Source organism: Amia ocellicauda, chromosome 5, assembly GCF_036373705.1.
Source record: "Amia ocellicauda isolate fAmiCal2 chromosome 5, fAmiCal2.hap1, whole genome shotgun sequence".
Classification (NCBI taxonomy): Eukaryota; Metazoa; Chordata; class Actinopteri; order Amiiformes; family Amiidae; genus Amia; species Amia ocellicauda.
This window is the reverse complement of record NC_089854.1, coordinates 25,409,963-25,425,860: the sequence shown is the minus strand read 5'-3', so window position 1 is coordinate 25,425,860 and position 15,898 is coordinate 25,409,963. Positions and strand designations below refer to the sequence as shown.

The 15,898-nt window shown below is 38.9% G+C and overlaps 1 protein-coding gene across 1 annotated transcript in view; it reads left to right on the top strand.

Annotated features, from left to right (window-relative positions):
- Positions 1–451: 451 nt before the first annotated feature.
- aspscr1 (ASPSCR1 tether for SLC2A4, UBX domain containing) overlaps positions 452–15,898 on the top strand; it is a 61,755-nt gene continuing 46,308 nt past the window's right edge. Inside the window, exons 1-4 of the mRNA XM_066704565.1 lie at positions 452–560; positions 1,235–1,290; positions 3,007–3,121; positions 9,224–9,324. Of these exons, the coding sequence (XP_066560662.1) occupies positions 471–560; positions 1,235–1,290; positions 3,007–3,121; positions 9,224–9,324 (362 nt within the window). The 5' untranslated portion in view covers positions 452–470. The remainder of the gene's footprint in view (positions 561–1,234; positions 1,291–3,006; positions 3,122–9,223; positions 9,325–15,898) is intronic.

The following is a 15,898-nucleotide window of genomic DNA, read 5'->3' as shown; positions in this document are numbered from 1 at the left end:
TACCCGCACTTTCAGCCAAAAACAGCATTCGTGGAGATGTCAGTTTATATACTTGAAGAGGGAAAAATGCATTCCTCTCTCACTTATTATATACAGGCATTTTGAGTAAATGAAAGTGCGTTGCAACAGCTACTGAATTAAACTGCAGGTTCTCTCCATAATTTTCACCCAAAAATCACCCAAATCACATATTTCCCCCCCAACGTTTGATACAAGTTGAAGTCCGGTGGCGGGGGAGGTCCTGGGGGGAGTGAAGTGTTTTCAGCTTCCTAGTGCATTCCCTGCTAACACACAATCTTGCTACAACTTTGCAGCAACGTAATTTGCATTGTCGCAACATTGTACAACATTGTGAGCTCCCAGATTTCCCCAGAGCACTTCAACCCCCCCAATCTGGCAACAGTGCTCCCCTGTTCCGTGCGGGGTGTTGATAAAGCTGATTCAAACAAACAGAGTGACGTCATACCACAATGGCAGCCAGCAGCACCGCAGTGACAGTCTTAGCTCCCAATGGAAGGAGGCAGACAGTGAAAGTCTCACACAGTACAACGCTACTGCAGGTAAATATTTGGAAACGGGAGTATTTGCTGTAAAAGGACATGTGAAATAGCCCAGCTTGTTGTCATGCAGTCTCACTTAAGAGATGTTTCTCTTTAGCAACTGAACAATGACTGTTCAGTTTTGCTGGGTCTGGGATACATTGTTCGTACACAATACAGATCACTTGTATTCGCACTTTTAGGTTTTTAAGTACTTTATTATATATAAAGTACTTCAACTTTTGTTGGTTTTTAATGTAATGTTAAAACATACCGGCTATGTTTCATGAATGCGAGACGGAATGCATTGCGCTTTCCTATATGTATGTGACACGTTACTAATATAGGTTAGGCTCAGGTGGTTTAAATGAGTTTTTCTTAACGATGAAATTAGGGTTTTCACACGTAAATGGTATACGAATGCTATTAATTGTAAGACACGTTAGCTGAATATTGCCCCTCCCAAGAGTGGAGCTGTCACTATCTGGCATAAGGGATTTTTTTAATGCAGTGAAACAAACATGCATTAAGTGATACTATATACATTTACACGTTTCAGAATGAGTAGACAAGTTAGATCCTGAACTTCAAAACAAAATGCAACAGGACCTCGTTTACAACGCACTGGAAAGCAAAGCAATGCTGTGATGGCGTGCTGGAATAAAATCAATCTGGATTTGCATTTTACATTGCAGGTGTTGGAAGATGTCTGCAAGAAGCAAGGTTTCAATCCAGACGAGTATGGCCTCAAGTAAGTGTGTGCTCATGATCATGCAGAAGAAAACCGCTTATGATTGTTAATGAGCTTCTGGTGCAAAAGTATACAGATCATTGTTGAATAAGTAATTTGTTTAAATTAATAGATATAGATATCTTTCAATGCATCCATGTTTAAATATGTTCTTATACACCTTTAGTGTCTCTTGTTCTTTTGCTTATACCTTTACAGAAAGGAGCTTCAATGTAGAAGGCCACGTCTCTTCTATTATACAATGAAGTCCATATCTCCCTAATTGTCATTTAATATTTTCTGAGTTCAGGGCTAAACTGGCCATAGTTACTGTAAAAAGCAAATTAGTAACGTCAGGCACAGAGGAAAAATGTAATCACCAAATTGTTAATATACCTGCTAGAGAAGTCACTGTCATCAAGATGGGATTAAGAAACAATATGATTTAATTTTTTTTATCTTAAACATAGGCAGGCTTTATTTGGTAGATATTTAGGTCTAACCTTTTTATTTGCCATTCAGGATGTTCACTAATGTACACAAATTATTGTAATAATGTAGCTGGTTAAAATGTTACTGAAATCACAGCATGATTTGTTTTTTTGCTTTTCTTATGCATGTATGAATTAGTGGGTTGGATAGTGAATAAGAAATGCAACATTATGCAGGTTAACCAGGAAGGTATATTTTTCAGTATGACAGATTCATTATAAAGTCATATGTGTGCTCAGCGTAGGTTTACATTATAACTTATGACACAGTTTATGCTGTATATGTATCCATATTCCAAAACAAAACCTTAGTTTTATGTGTTTTTATTTTTATGATGTAATTCTTGAAAATGATGAGCTTGGCCCATGTAATTGTATTTCACTACAGGCAAAATGTACTGTGTGTTTTGTTTCTAACACTCTTAAATTGAATTAGTGTAACATTCAAGAACTTTGAGGATGGTTTAAACCAAAACACCTTTGTTTCAATCCACTCTTATTTAATATTTGAGAATTCAATGCACATTCACAATATATTGAAGAATAGCCTACGTAGCACAAGGAACTACCTTGCGCTATGTATAACTTTCAGTATAAGTAATACGTTTTTTTTTTTTGTAAACATTTGAAATTTAAATTTTAAATACATATTCATCACCTCTAAAACATTTTTTTATACCTGGGGCTGGATTAAATCGAACTTTGATAAATCCACTAATAGCAAACTACAAACCTGTACATCTTAGTGGTCAGATTTATTAGTAGAAGAAAGTAGCATCTTACAAAAAAAAAGCCACTGAGTACAAGTTCTGTATTAGCAGGCAGGTCAAAGATTTGATTTAACCCCAGCCCTGGTTTCCAAACAATTCTGAGGAAGGTCTGAAAATAGGAAAAATACAAAGGAAAACAAGCAAATAACCTCAAATTTGACACATAAACATAATTCAAGGGAAGCTGAAGTTCACCTGCATTCACAGGTATTCAGTGTGAATTCTCCTGTAGAACTGGAAATACACTAGCCAGCCAAGCCAAGGCAGATGTACATGATGCACATCCTAATTGTAAATAAGAGGAAAGGCACTTTTAGCCCTTCTTTACAAATAAATAAAATCAAACCTGAGCTCTGTAACACTCTGTCCCATATTCTGGGCCTTGTTGCCATATTTTGTTCTTTTCTGTTGTTCTGTTTCAACTGCTTTGTGCCATCCATTGGGAATTCAATTGTATTGTCGCTGTCCATTCACAGGTTCCAGAGAACGGTTATGGATTTATCACAGCAGTGGAGGTTTGCCAACTTGCCCAACAATGCTAAACTTGAGATGGTGCCAAGTACTCGCCAAAGAGCTGGAGTGGAGAGCACAGTATGTATTGACCTCTAAACCGCCTTCGGAGCTCACTGTGTGTAGATCAAAAGACAAAAGGAAAGGATATATTTGTTCATTATTATTATTATTATTATTATTATTCATAAGATAGTAAATAAATGGGCATCTCAACATTTTTCACAGGTTGATATGTTCTATACCGGTCAATTTTCTATTACTCTTGTTTTATCTGAAAAGTTGTAATATGCCAATAGTCTTTTTCTAAAAAGATAATTGAGAAAATTGAATGTGCTTTTCTGAATGGAAAATCAATTCTATGAATATAGCCTAGGCTACAGAAAAAATAAAAGCCTATCATTTTTTTAATTTTGTGCTTTCCTTTTTGAGCTTACCCCATCATATGAACAGGCAGTTTTTTCTCCCTCCACATATGCAAATTGCATTTGAGTGTAAACAACTTTTAATATCGGTCTATGATCCGTAAGACTTTGATCAATAATACAGCTTGAAGTTTCACTGGTGAATTCGTGTGAAAGAATGCTTATGCTTTGCGCAGCGCTGTAGCAGATTACTTCACAATGACGGCGTCAGAAAAACAACGTGTGCTTCCATTTTACTGTTTTATCATGGTTGTAAAAATAATCAGCTCAGTGTTTGATACCAAGTTCCAAGATATTTTCCTTGCCTTTGAACATTGTATTTTCCAGCCCCCCCCCCTCCCCTTCTTTCACCCTGAGAAAGTTCTCAGAGCAGCCCATTTTAATTTTGCCTTCTATTTTTAAGCCATAATTAAGCCCTGTTGTTAAAAACCATGTACAGGGTTTTTGTGTTAACACATTCGAGGCCTCCTTTCAAGTCCCTTTCCACATGTTTTCTTGATTAGAAAGAAAGCATCAGTAAACAACCTTGATGCCTGGCTTGTGTCAAGAAGTACCATCTTAGATGTTGACTTCAATAGAGAAAACGGGTACAGGCTGAAGACATCTGTCGAGCAGGTTCTTCTCTCGTCAGGCGGGACCTTATTGGTTGCAGATGATGCCCTGTTCGATAGAAACTAATTATTTCAAGATAGGACAGGAGCTTTCAGTTGGGGTCTTTTGGCAGATAGAGGTTAAGATTGAATGAGGCTGACAGTTTATGAGCTGGCGCAGATTCACACGAGAGATGTGTTTAATTCTTGTGTTTGTTTCTATTTTTTTACTCACTTAATCATATATTTAAAAAACAATTGCCAGTTATTGGTAAGTTCTTAAACTGCTAAGAGAACTCCCTTATCATTACATATTTACAGGACAAGTTTGTGTGTGTGTGTGTATATATACACTCACCTAAAGGATTATTAGGAACACCTGTTCAATTTCTCATTAATGCAATTATCTAACCAGCCAATCACATGGCAGTTGCTTCAATGCATTTAGGGGTGTGGTCCTGGTCAAGACAATCTCCTGAACTCCAAACTGAATGTCTGAATGGGAAAGAAAGGTGATTTAAGCAATTTTGAGCGTGGCATGGTTGTTGGTGCCAGATGGGCCGGTCTGAGTATTTCACAATCTGCTCAGTTACTGGGATTTTCACGCACAACCATTTCTAGGGTTTACAAAGAATGGTGTGAAAAGGGAAAAACATCCAGTATGCGGCAGTCCTGTGGGCGAAAATGCCTTGTTGATGCTAGAGGTCAGAGGAGAATGGGCCGACTGATTCAAGCTGATAGAAGAGCAACTTTGACTGAAATAACCACTCGTTACAACCGAGGTATGCAGCAAAGCATTTGTGAAGCCACAACACGTACAACCTTGAGGCGGATGGGCTACAACAGCAGAAGACCCCACCGGGTACCACTCATCTCCACTACAAATAGGAAAAAGAGGCTACAATTTGCACAAGCTCACCAAAATTGGACAGTTGAAGACTGGAAAAATGTTGCCTGGTCTGATGAGTCTCGATTTCTGTTGAGACATTCAGATTCAGAATTTGGCGTAAACAGAATGAGAACATGGATCCATCATGCCTTGTTATCACTGTGCAGGCTGGTGGTGGTGGTGTAATGGTGTGGGGGATGTTTTCTTGGCACACTTTAGGCCCCTTAGTGCCAATTGGGCATCGTTTAAATGCCACGGCCTACCTGAGCATTGTTTCTGACCATGTCCATCCCTTTATGACCACCATGTACCCATCCTCTGATGGCTACTTCCAGCAGGATAATGCACCATGTCACAAAGGTCGAATCATTTCAAATTGGTTTCTTGAACATGACAATGAGTTCACTGCACTAAACTGGCCCCCACAGTCACCAGATCGCAACCCAATAGAGCATCTTTGGGATGTGGTGGAACGGGAGCTTCGTGCCCTGGATGTGCATCCCACAAATCTCCATCAACTGCAAGATGCTATCCTATCAATATGGGCCAACATTTCTAAAGAATGCTTTCAGCACCTTGTTGAATCAATGCCACGTAGAATTAAGGCAGTTCTGAAGGCGAAAGGGGGTCAAACACAGTATTAGTATGGTGTTCCTAATAATCCTTTAGGTGAGTGTATATATACATTTTAAAAAGGCTTCATATTAGGGGCCATACCTGTCTTGGCAGACTAGTCAAGCCTCCTTATGAAATGTAATGTTTTCTATCACTGTTTTTGTACCATCTACAAAAGTTATTCCAAGCTACTGTGTTTTGTTTGTTTTCTCAACTCAAGCTATTAAGACCACCAGGATTATTGTGATGCACAGGAAGTGTATGAAATAATTTTCCAAATTTGTGTTTGACAAAAGTTGGGACTAAAACAAAATGGACAAGAAATCTGTGTTTTAAAGAAAAACAAACAAACAAACAAACAACAACAAAAGCAGTCATTGAATTTAAACGCATTGGATAACCTGAATGGAACAGTGTTTCCCCCAGACTAAAGAATATAATACTTTGAACCCTTTCTGTATCTGGGCTACATGGCCTCTCGGGTAGAATGATACAGAGGCGGCTGATTTGACAGCATCACAACCACAAGGTCTGCTACATTGACACACCAGAGATCTTTCTCCTAATGCTGCACGGAGCCTCTATTTAGCCCAGTGGGATAATGGCAGTGACAGAGTTTGGTGAGGAAGTGGCTGGAGTCCGCAGGTGCCTGTGGCCCCGTCGTCTTTGTGCAGCCTGGCGCCCCGGTCCTCTGTTCTCTGACGGGAATGGATGAGTCTGGGAACCGTCTTCAAGGAGTTTCCACTACTGCCTGCTGAATCACTGCCTTTTACTGTGTGTTTTAAGGGAAGTGGGAGGGGGGAGAGAGCATCACCAATTAACATGCAAGACAAACTATCATTATCCGAAAGGATGCCTATTTTGTTTCTCTTCAGAGCAATGACTGTAATCATGCAGTTTTGTTGCGGAAAGTTGTAGACTGTTAAGCTTTATGGTAGTTGCCAGAGGAAAAGGAAGGGCCCAAAGCTTTCTTTTCATTACGTTTTGTTTTGTTTTTATTCAGTTGTAACTCCATGCAATAGAGTTATTGATTATTAGAATAAAGAAACATATCAGTAATATTTTTTAAGGCTTAGTCATGCAATAATATTTTTGCTGTTATTAAAGTAGCATTCAGTAGTAATGTTGGATATTTGGAAAACATATATTTGCATAGGGTTTTTGATGTTCTAGATTTGAGAAAATTATTCAGTAGGCCTACTGAGCACGAGTGCTGGTACAGAACTCAACATTTGAAATGCACAGGTGTCAAAAAACATTCTGCTGCTTTCCTTTGGATAAAGTCACCTATTCACCAAAGAGTGAAACCATGTCTGATAGATGACAAATATGTTCTTTTGGCATAAAATGTTCCTTCTCTCTACACATTTGTTTTATTTTTTATGGGGACTGTGTGGCACCCCTTGTAAAGTGCCAGAGACTGAAGGAACCCTAATCCATTAGACTGTGCTTCAAGCAGACATCTCATCTTTCAAACCACAAGGCGACTGGCAGAACCTCTGAACAATAACAGGACACAAAGGCCGTCTTACAAGCTGGGCCCCAGCAGTGGCCGGCCACATACATCAAAGCTCTTTCATCTTTTTGTCTATTTACAAAAAGGTAAATAACTCCGGAAAATAAACAGGTTCTTAAAAACTGCTTACATAGTTTCGCAGAAGACGACGTTAAGCACGATGATGTATGGCGTGTCAGGACTTCAAACGGGGCCATGCCTGTGGCTTTCAACAGAACAGCATGAGGGGGTCAGACATTAACAGGCTGCGTGCTAATGACATCATCAATCTGATGCTTTACAACATGTGCACTGTGTGCCACTGTGTTTGGTGGCTTTTGATGCTTTTGTTTGTTTCCGTTTTCAATCCCTCAAGGACAAATTCATTAATAATTGGAAGGGGGAAAAAAACCTATGCGTATGAATTTTAAGCCAGTTGATCGGACAAGCTCAGAAGAAGGCCTTGTGCATAAGCATTTGGTTCCAAGTTAAGGACTTTAGATTGGGCAGCTTCATAATTATGCTATGGAGGTGATCCAAAAGTTTTGATATGATTGTACTGGCCACTGCACTCAGAGAGATGTGAAACTAGGAGCTTAATGTATGAATTTTCAAAATAGCACAGACTCCTGGACCTCAGTTGCTGTTGGCAGTCTTGGGCAACCAGTAGGGGGCTCTCTTTCCACTGGGTTAAAATAAATCAGCCCAGTGCCCAACTATTGAGATATGTAAATGTAGGTGAAGCCATCATGACCAGCTAAGTCTTCATGTTCTTCCCCCCTGAATTAATTGTTTCTGACATGTTTATGTTTTTTGCTTAGAAACACTCACATCTAAGACTCTGGGAAGTGTGTGTATGTGTATGTGTGTGTGTGTGTGGGGGGGGGGGGGGCATTTATTGCATCCATCCATCCATCCATCCATTTTCGAAAACGCTCATCCTGGAGAGGGTCACGGGGAAACCGGAGCCGATCCCCGCAGGCATAGGGCGCAAGGCAGGAATACACCCAGGACAGGACACCAGTCCATCTCTGGGCAACATACACACACACACACACACACATACATGCATACATACAGGGCAATTTAGATAGGCCAATTGGCATTTATTGCATTGTGAGGTAATTTGTTTAACCAGTTAAGGAGTCTTTGTTTCGTATTGGAAAGCTGTCAAAACTGAACAGGTATCCTGTAACATTCAGTATTGTTAGTATTGTTTTTATTTTTACTTTCAGTAGTCTTGGCTTTATTGAAACAAGGACATGAGGTTAAACCCTTCATTTTGTTGACTCTGCAAACAAGAAAGCTCGTCCATCTGGCTGTCAAACAACGCTCCATCATGTGCTTAGCAACTGGCACTTCATGTACGCATAGCCCAAGCACATTCTGCCTCCTAAACAATTTATCTGGTGGTGTCTTGTATTGTAGAGGGAAATGTATTTACTGATTCCAAAGAAAAGAAAAAGAAGAAAAAATAGTGTCTTGATGTAGCACGAATAACAGTGATATGGGTGAAGAAGAGACTTGCAATGGCATAGAGAAATGTAAAATGATGACAGGGTAATGATATCACACCTTTACAGATGTCCTCAATATTGAGGACACAATGTATGCATCTAATACTCTAGGTAATAATGTGGGAAGGCTAGGCTTCTGTTCTCTCATTATGCCTCTGAGGTTTACCTTGCCATTTTCTACTCTCTTGTGTTTAGTTCCCTTCCCTGTGCATCGGCTACATTTCTGTCACATGTTGTTCACACCAATGTGAGGCTAAATGCAATTTATTATTTATGCTGCAACCTATTGTAATGTTGTGTATATTTAGTACATTCTGTGTTCGTTTTTGAAAGGCATACAAGTCGCCTTGGATAAAGGCAGCTGCTAAATGACTAATAATATTATTAATATAATAATAATAATCACTGTAGGCTCTTGCATCAAATATACATCCAAGACCCAAAGGCATGTTCCCTAGTTTTTATGGATCGGATATGTCTGCTTTAAGAACTATTTTTCTATTTGTAAAAAAAAAAAAAAATACAAATAAATATTTAGCAGTGCAAGTACAGTATGGGTGAATAATAGATACATTTGAGGTAAAGGTTGCTAGAAACATTTCAGGCGTGTTTTTCTTGTTCAGTCTGTTCAGTGGTGCTTTTGTTATTTTAGGTCCGAATTGCCCTGCAGTTAGAAGATGGCACAAGACACCAGGACAGTTTCTTCTGTGGACAAACACTGTGGGAGCTCATAAACCATTTCCCACAAATTAGGTGAGTGGAGGTTTTGTTGGTTTGATGGTTGATTTCTTTGTGTTTTCTCTAAACTGAGAACTGGAGAAGGATATTATAGTGCAAGGGAGGTGATCAGTTACGTTGGAATGAAGCAATGTACTGTAAAACACAGGGGTGTCTCTGTTGCCTGTCTGCAGAGCAGGTGTAGCAAAAACACCAGCCAGTTTGCTTCAGTCCTGCCCTGCAAACAATTACTCAAAATAACTTCATTGCTTGGCCGCCCATCTTCAGGGTTTCTAAAGGGTCCAGATTCTTGTTACACCTCTTGGTAAAAAGGTTGAACAAGTTTCTACTGCAACAATACAGCTAAAACTAGATATTTATTTTGATCCTTTTGAAGCAATTATTTCATATTTTGTAGATGTTTCACATTACGTTACATGACATAATATCATCACCTTCTTAAGTAATAGTACAAGCCTAATTATTATTATTATTTTTATTTCTTGGCAGACACCCTTATCTAGAGCGACTTACAACATAAGATATAGGATACTAATATATCCTTTATAATTGAATGTTTACCTTTCATACTGTTAATATGAGGTGTGTATTTTCCTGACTCAACCCTGAAGTGATCATGTACTTTCTAATGGTGGGTTTTTAAGGTATGTAAAAAAAAAGTCAATTGTGTTTTGATATGAAAATGTACAAAACCGATAACGAGGTGTCTGACTCTGATTACTGGCTTTTATGTATTAAATAACATCACACCCATAGGTCTTGGCATGTTAATAATTTGTTGGGGGGGGGGGGGGGGGGAACTGTTTACCTTTCATTGGTTTTCATTCATTTTTATAAGAACCACAATGTTGCAAACCTAAGTGGCCAGTTACACATATTTAGTTTTGAGGAGTGTCCACATTAAATTTCTTAATTGCATCTTCCATGGTTATTTTAGATTGATCTCATTATTGACCTATTTATCCATTTATTTCGCTACAGTACCCATGGGTGATAGTAATGTATTAGCAGCATTTGAAAATTTCAAATACCAAAAACAATCATAAATGAGGCTCCAAACACAAATTCTTCCCTTTTTATGTCTCCTTCTGTGGTTTTGGAAGTGCCTGCCCGTGTAAACACCAACTGAGCCTTTTATGACTTGTAAAAGCTGCACAAGCGGGCGAGTATTGTAATCAAAGCAGACTGAAAGCGATGCCAGTCTTTCGTCTGGTGCTGTGAGTGTATTAAAAAAATGCCTCCAGTTGGCACCTGCTTTGATTTAATATTCTTCTACAATGTAGCACAGGCACAGCCAGAGCTGCTCTCCAACTGTCCATCAAGCGTGCTTTCATCGGTATGACATAATTTTACAACTTAATTATTTTCCACAGAAGCTTCCAGACCTGGAAATTGCTTTATGGAATAGAACAAATAATACAAAATAAATAAATATTGACTTTTATCTTTAATAAAATCCAGTCATAAAATCATGAGATGTTACATATACATAAACATAGAAATAAATGTGTATATTATGTTTTTGTCTGGTTTCTTTTCCCTCCATTTCCTTTGATGCTGTGCAGATTCCTACCTTGGATTGTGTTTGAATCACATGCACTCACACACACCTGATGTTGGAGACCACCGTTTTAGTCATTGACACCAGTGTTTTAGAAATAAAATAATATCCATTTTTGGTAGTGTTGTTATAGATGTAGTGAAGAACTTGATCCGCACCAGTTTTCTTTCAGGTTCAAAGATTCCTGCAGACATGGCACCTCACAGTGCTGATAAAACGAACCAGGGCAGAATCTGAAAATGGCATTTTCATTTCATGCTTGTAACTGGGACAGACTGTGGTTTTCTAGTGGGTCCTCATCTTGGAGATGCATTTTGGATGGATATCTTTTTGCCTTCTTGTGAGAGTGTATGACTATCACTTTAAACCTTGGGACCTATGTGCTTATTGCCAATGGAATATTTAATTTCTAAATGTGATTGAAATAAATGGTTGTGTGTGTTCTTCAGGACACTATGCCATTTAATCATTTGAACTATCAGTCTCTATAGTGTGTGTATATACACTCACCTAAAGGATTATTAGGAACAACTGTTCAATTTCTCATTAATGCAATTATCTAACCAACCAATCACATGGCAGTTGCTTCAATGCATTTAGGGGTGTGGTCCTGGTCAAGACAATCTCCTGAACTCCAAACTGAATGTCTGAATGGGAAAGAAAGGTGATTTAAGCAATTTTGAGCGTGGCATGGTTGTTGGTGCCAGACGGGCCGGTCTGAGTATTTCACAATCTGCTCAGTTACTGGGATTTTCACGCACAACCATTTCTAGGGTTTACAAAGAATGGTGTGAAAAGGGAAAAACATCCAGTATGCGGCAGTCCTGTGGGCGAAAATGCCTTGTTGATGCTAGAGGTCAGAGGAGAATGGGCCGACTGATTCAAGCTGATAGAAGAGCAACTTTGACTGAAATAACCACTCGTTACAACCGAGGTATGCAGCAAAGCATTTGTGAAGCCATAACACGTACAACCTTGAGGCGGATGGGCTACAACAGCAGAAGACCCCACCGGGTACCACTCATCTCCACTACAAATAGGAAAAAGAGGCTACAATTTGCACAAGCTCACCAAAATTGGACAGTTGAAGACTGGAAAAATGTTGCCTGGTCTGATGAGTCTCGATTTCTGTTGAGACATTCAGATGGTAGAGTCAGAATTTGGCGTAAACAGAATGAGAACATGGATCCATCATGCCTTGTTACCACTGTGCAGGCTGGTGGTGGTGGTGTAATGGTGTGGGGGATGTTTTCTTGGCACACTTTAGGCCCCTTAGTGCCAATTGGGCATCGTTTAAATGCCACGGCCTACCTGAGCATTGTTTCTGACCATGTCCATCCCTTTATGACCACCATGTACCCATCCTCTGATGGCTACTTCCAGCAGGATAATGCACCATGTCACAAAGGTCGAATAATTTCAAATTGGTTTCTTGAACATGACAATGAGTTCACTGTACTAAACTGGCCCCCACAGTCACCAGATCTCAACCCAATAGAGCATCTTTGGGATGTGGTGGAACGGGAGCTTCGTGCCCTGGATGTGCATCCCACAAATCTCCATCAACTGCAAGATGCTATCCTATCAATATGGGCCAACATTTCTAAAGAATGCTTTCAGCACCTTGTTGAATCAATGCCACGTAGAATTAAGGCAGTTTTGAAGGCGAAAGGGGGTCAAATACAGTATTAGTATGGTGTTCCTAATAATCCTTTAGGTGAGTGTATATGTATATATACACTACCGGTCAAAAGTTTTAGAACACCTCAATTTTTCCAGTTTTTATAGTATTTTGTGCAGTTTAATGTCTCAATGTATTTTTTCTACAATGGAAATTAAATATTGTTTGGAAAGTTCTTCTCAACACTGTTACAGAAGTTCCCACAAATGTGTTGCTTTTTCTTTCACCCTTCTGTCAACTTCATCCCATGTTTTGGGCCATTATCTTGCTGTAGGATAAACCCCTGACCAAGTAGGTGTATACCAGAGGGTATTGCATGGTGCTGCAAAATGCTGTGGTAGCCATTTTGGTTCAGGGTGCCACTCACTCTGTCCAAGTCGCCGTCTCTGGATCCAGTAAATGAGCCTAGACCATCACCTCCATGTTCGACAGTTGGTGTCACACTGAGAAACCATCCTTTCACCTACTCCATGGCATACAAAAACTCTGTGTGATGAACTGAAGATTTCAGATTTTGATTCATCGGTCCATAAGACCTTCTTCCAGTCATCAGTAGTCCACTGGTGGTGCTTCATGGCCCAGGCAAGCCTCTTTTTCTTATTTTGTCATCTTAGCAATGGCCTTCTTACTGCCACTAGACCTGTCTTTTTGAAGATGAGTCTTGCTTACTTCGACCAGTGGTAAGCTGTGCTTGAAGCTGTGCTTACAAACTGGAAAAATGGGGGTGTTCTAAAACTTTTAACCGGTAGTGTATGTGTGTGTGTATATATATTTTAGCATATCAGGACTTTTAGAATTTCCTTTATATAATTTCTGAGTCCTCTCTACAGTCTAGTTTTTATTAAAAGGTATTGAAGAAAATGGTTTTCCATTTGAGCCATGTAAAGCAATATTCCAGTGGACTGAAATGTGTGTGAGATCAGTCTACGCCATATCTATGTAAACATTTAGAAAAACCCTTGTAATAATATGCTTAGCTTGTCCGTTTATTAGGGTTCAAGAGAGCAACTATAGATTGAAATCGGCACATAATTGATTTAAGTGTATAACTATATAAATCATATAAATTATATAGATATGAATCATTTATCCTCTACATACAGCTACAAAGTACATGGTATTAAAGTGTTTGCAAGGAGAGTGTAGATCATTTAGATGTCATTTACTACTGAGCTTGGTTGGCAATCCAGGGTGGCAGCTTTGTGTTGTGGAAACAGTTTTCAAGGTTGGCCTTGGATTTGTATGAGAAATACAATTCCATTTTACCTTTGCCAGCTTTTTGAACATGTATTTCCCCCCTGGAAATCATACAAGATGTCACAATAAATTAATTCATCACTCACACTGGAAGAGCCAAAGTGTGTTGCACCACTAAATCACTCCACACTGTATTGTTTTAAACTTTTATTTCTTGCAATTGGATTTGCTTAACAGTCAGCTATTGCTTTCTGTTTCTGTGCACTTATGAGGGCTCATATTTGTACAAAAAGTAAATGGTCCATTATTATTAAGGTTGCCAGGTTTATTTTCTTCAGTAAATGGATTCTGCTGTCATTAGGAATTCATTAATTACTTAAAGCAGTATTAATGCACTTTTCTGATTGATCTAAAAGCAAACTAAATTAATATACAAAAATTCTGTTAATGGGATTTTCTTATGCTGCGTTGTTTTGTCTGATACCTGAAAATATTCCACATTCACCATTAAAGGCTTTACAGGATGTGGATTTGGAATTCCAGGAAACTGGCAGAGGTCTGTAAACACACACGGCACAAGAAAGTCATGTCCTGTTTTTTATGAATGTTTTCAAACCCAACAAGCAACATAAGTGCACTACTTTTGAGTTCCCCACTATGTTTAAGACAGTGATAAATCACCATGTACAACCTTAAATATTTTGTTTTGGAGAAATTTGCGGCAGAGGTGGAAATTTTAAAGACACCAATGACCTGTAGCCAAACCTATTTCCACTTGCAGTGTGGCTTTGAAAACTCCTTACCTGTGTACTAGGTTTTGGACATTGGCATGAATTCAGAGCCCCTTCTGCTATGTGCATTTCAGGGACTCCCACTACATAAGAGTTTAATCCATTTCACTACTTATGCAGGTTCCTATACAAATTGTATCTATAATCAAACTGCCTGCGCAGTTTACTTAAAATAAGGTAACAAGCATTAAATAACCCACACCTATTACATGCCAGTTGTACATGTGCTACACACTCGACACCTCCCCGTTCTATATCTTTGAGGCATCTTTCAGATTAGTGTAATAGTGTTTTGTTTGTAATTTAGGTTCAATAAGGATATAGCACTATAAATTCCACTTATTTGTTGCTGTTAATACATTTAGTCTCTATGAATGTCTTCATACAGATAATATTTTCTCCTTTATGAGCTGAAATTTGCCTTGTTTTCTTGTGTTCATTAAAAATTGAGCTCTGAGCTTTTTCGTTTGAAAAAGCATACAAAAACCTATGGAGTTCTTAATGGTTCTTTTGAGCAGCATTTGAAGAAAAACAAAACATGTTTTAGGAGTTATTTTTTCTACAGTTTCACCACACAATGCCTTAATGAGTAAACAGTTTGAAATGCCACGTTGTATTTAAAAATAAGATGATACTGAGCTTAAACCACAAACCACATGGATACTTCAGTACGTCTTCTGTGCCATCCAGGCCAACTGAAAGGACATGGAGACTCTAACGCTGTAGTAGTAGTGTTGTGGCACAGTCTCAAGTGGAGTCTAGTGCACTCATTTGCTCATTGGAAGAGTTTGGAAATGACTGTAATTTTTAGGCTGCATCTAGAAGGCTGGCATAAACTGAAGAGTTTTGTTATAATGTGCAGTTTTGACCACACAGACAGAAGAATACTTGTAGTTGATTCAAACGGATATCCCTTTTTTTTGGTCTGCATCTAAATTCCCAGTGTTTGTGGATGTCCAGCAGTGTTGTCATTACTCTTATTAGACATAGCAGAAATAACAATAGTAATTTAACTGATGGCATCGATTGATGTACCGTACGGGATGTGCTTTTGTTTACCGAAGCTTGTGTGCGTGGTACGAGCTAAAGACTCCGTAAGACGGGATAGTGAAAACATTCTCTTTTGTGTTCCGCAAAATGGAGAGGGTTACTGGAGCTTACATTACATCATTGCCATCCAATCAGGCTGAGGCAGCCACTGTGCATTTCACTTTGAAGCATTTACACGTGTTGATTTGTTGCGGTGAACAAAAAAAACAAGTTACAACATATTGCATCTTCAGTTCAGTCTCCTTGTAATTGAGTTAAAGTACATCTGGAAATGGAAAACATCCTTTGGAATGGGAGTGGGGGGGCTGC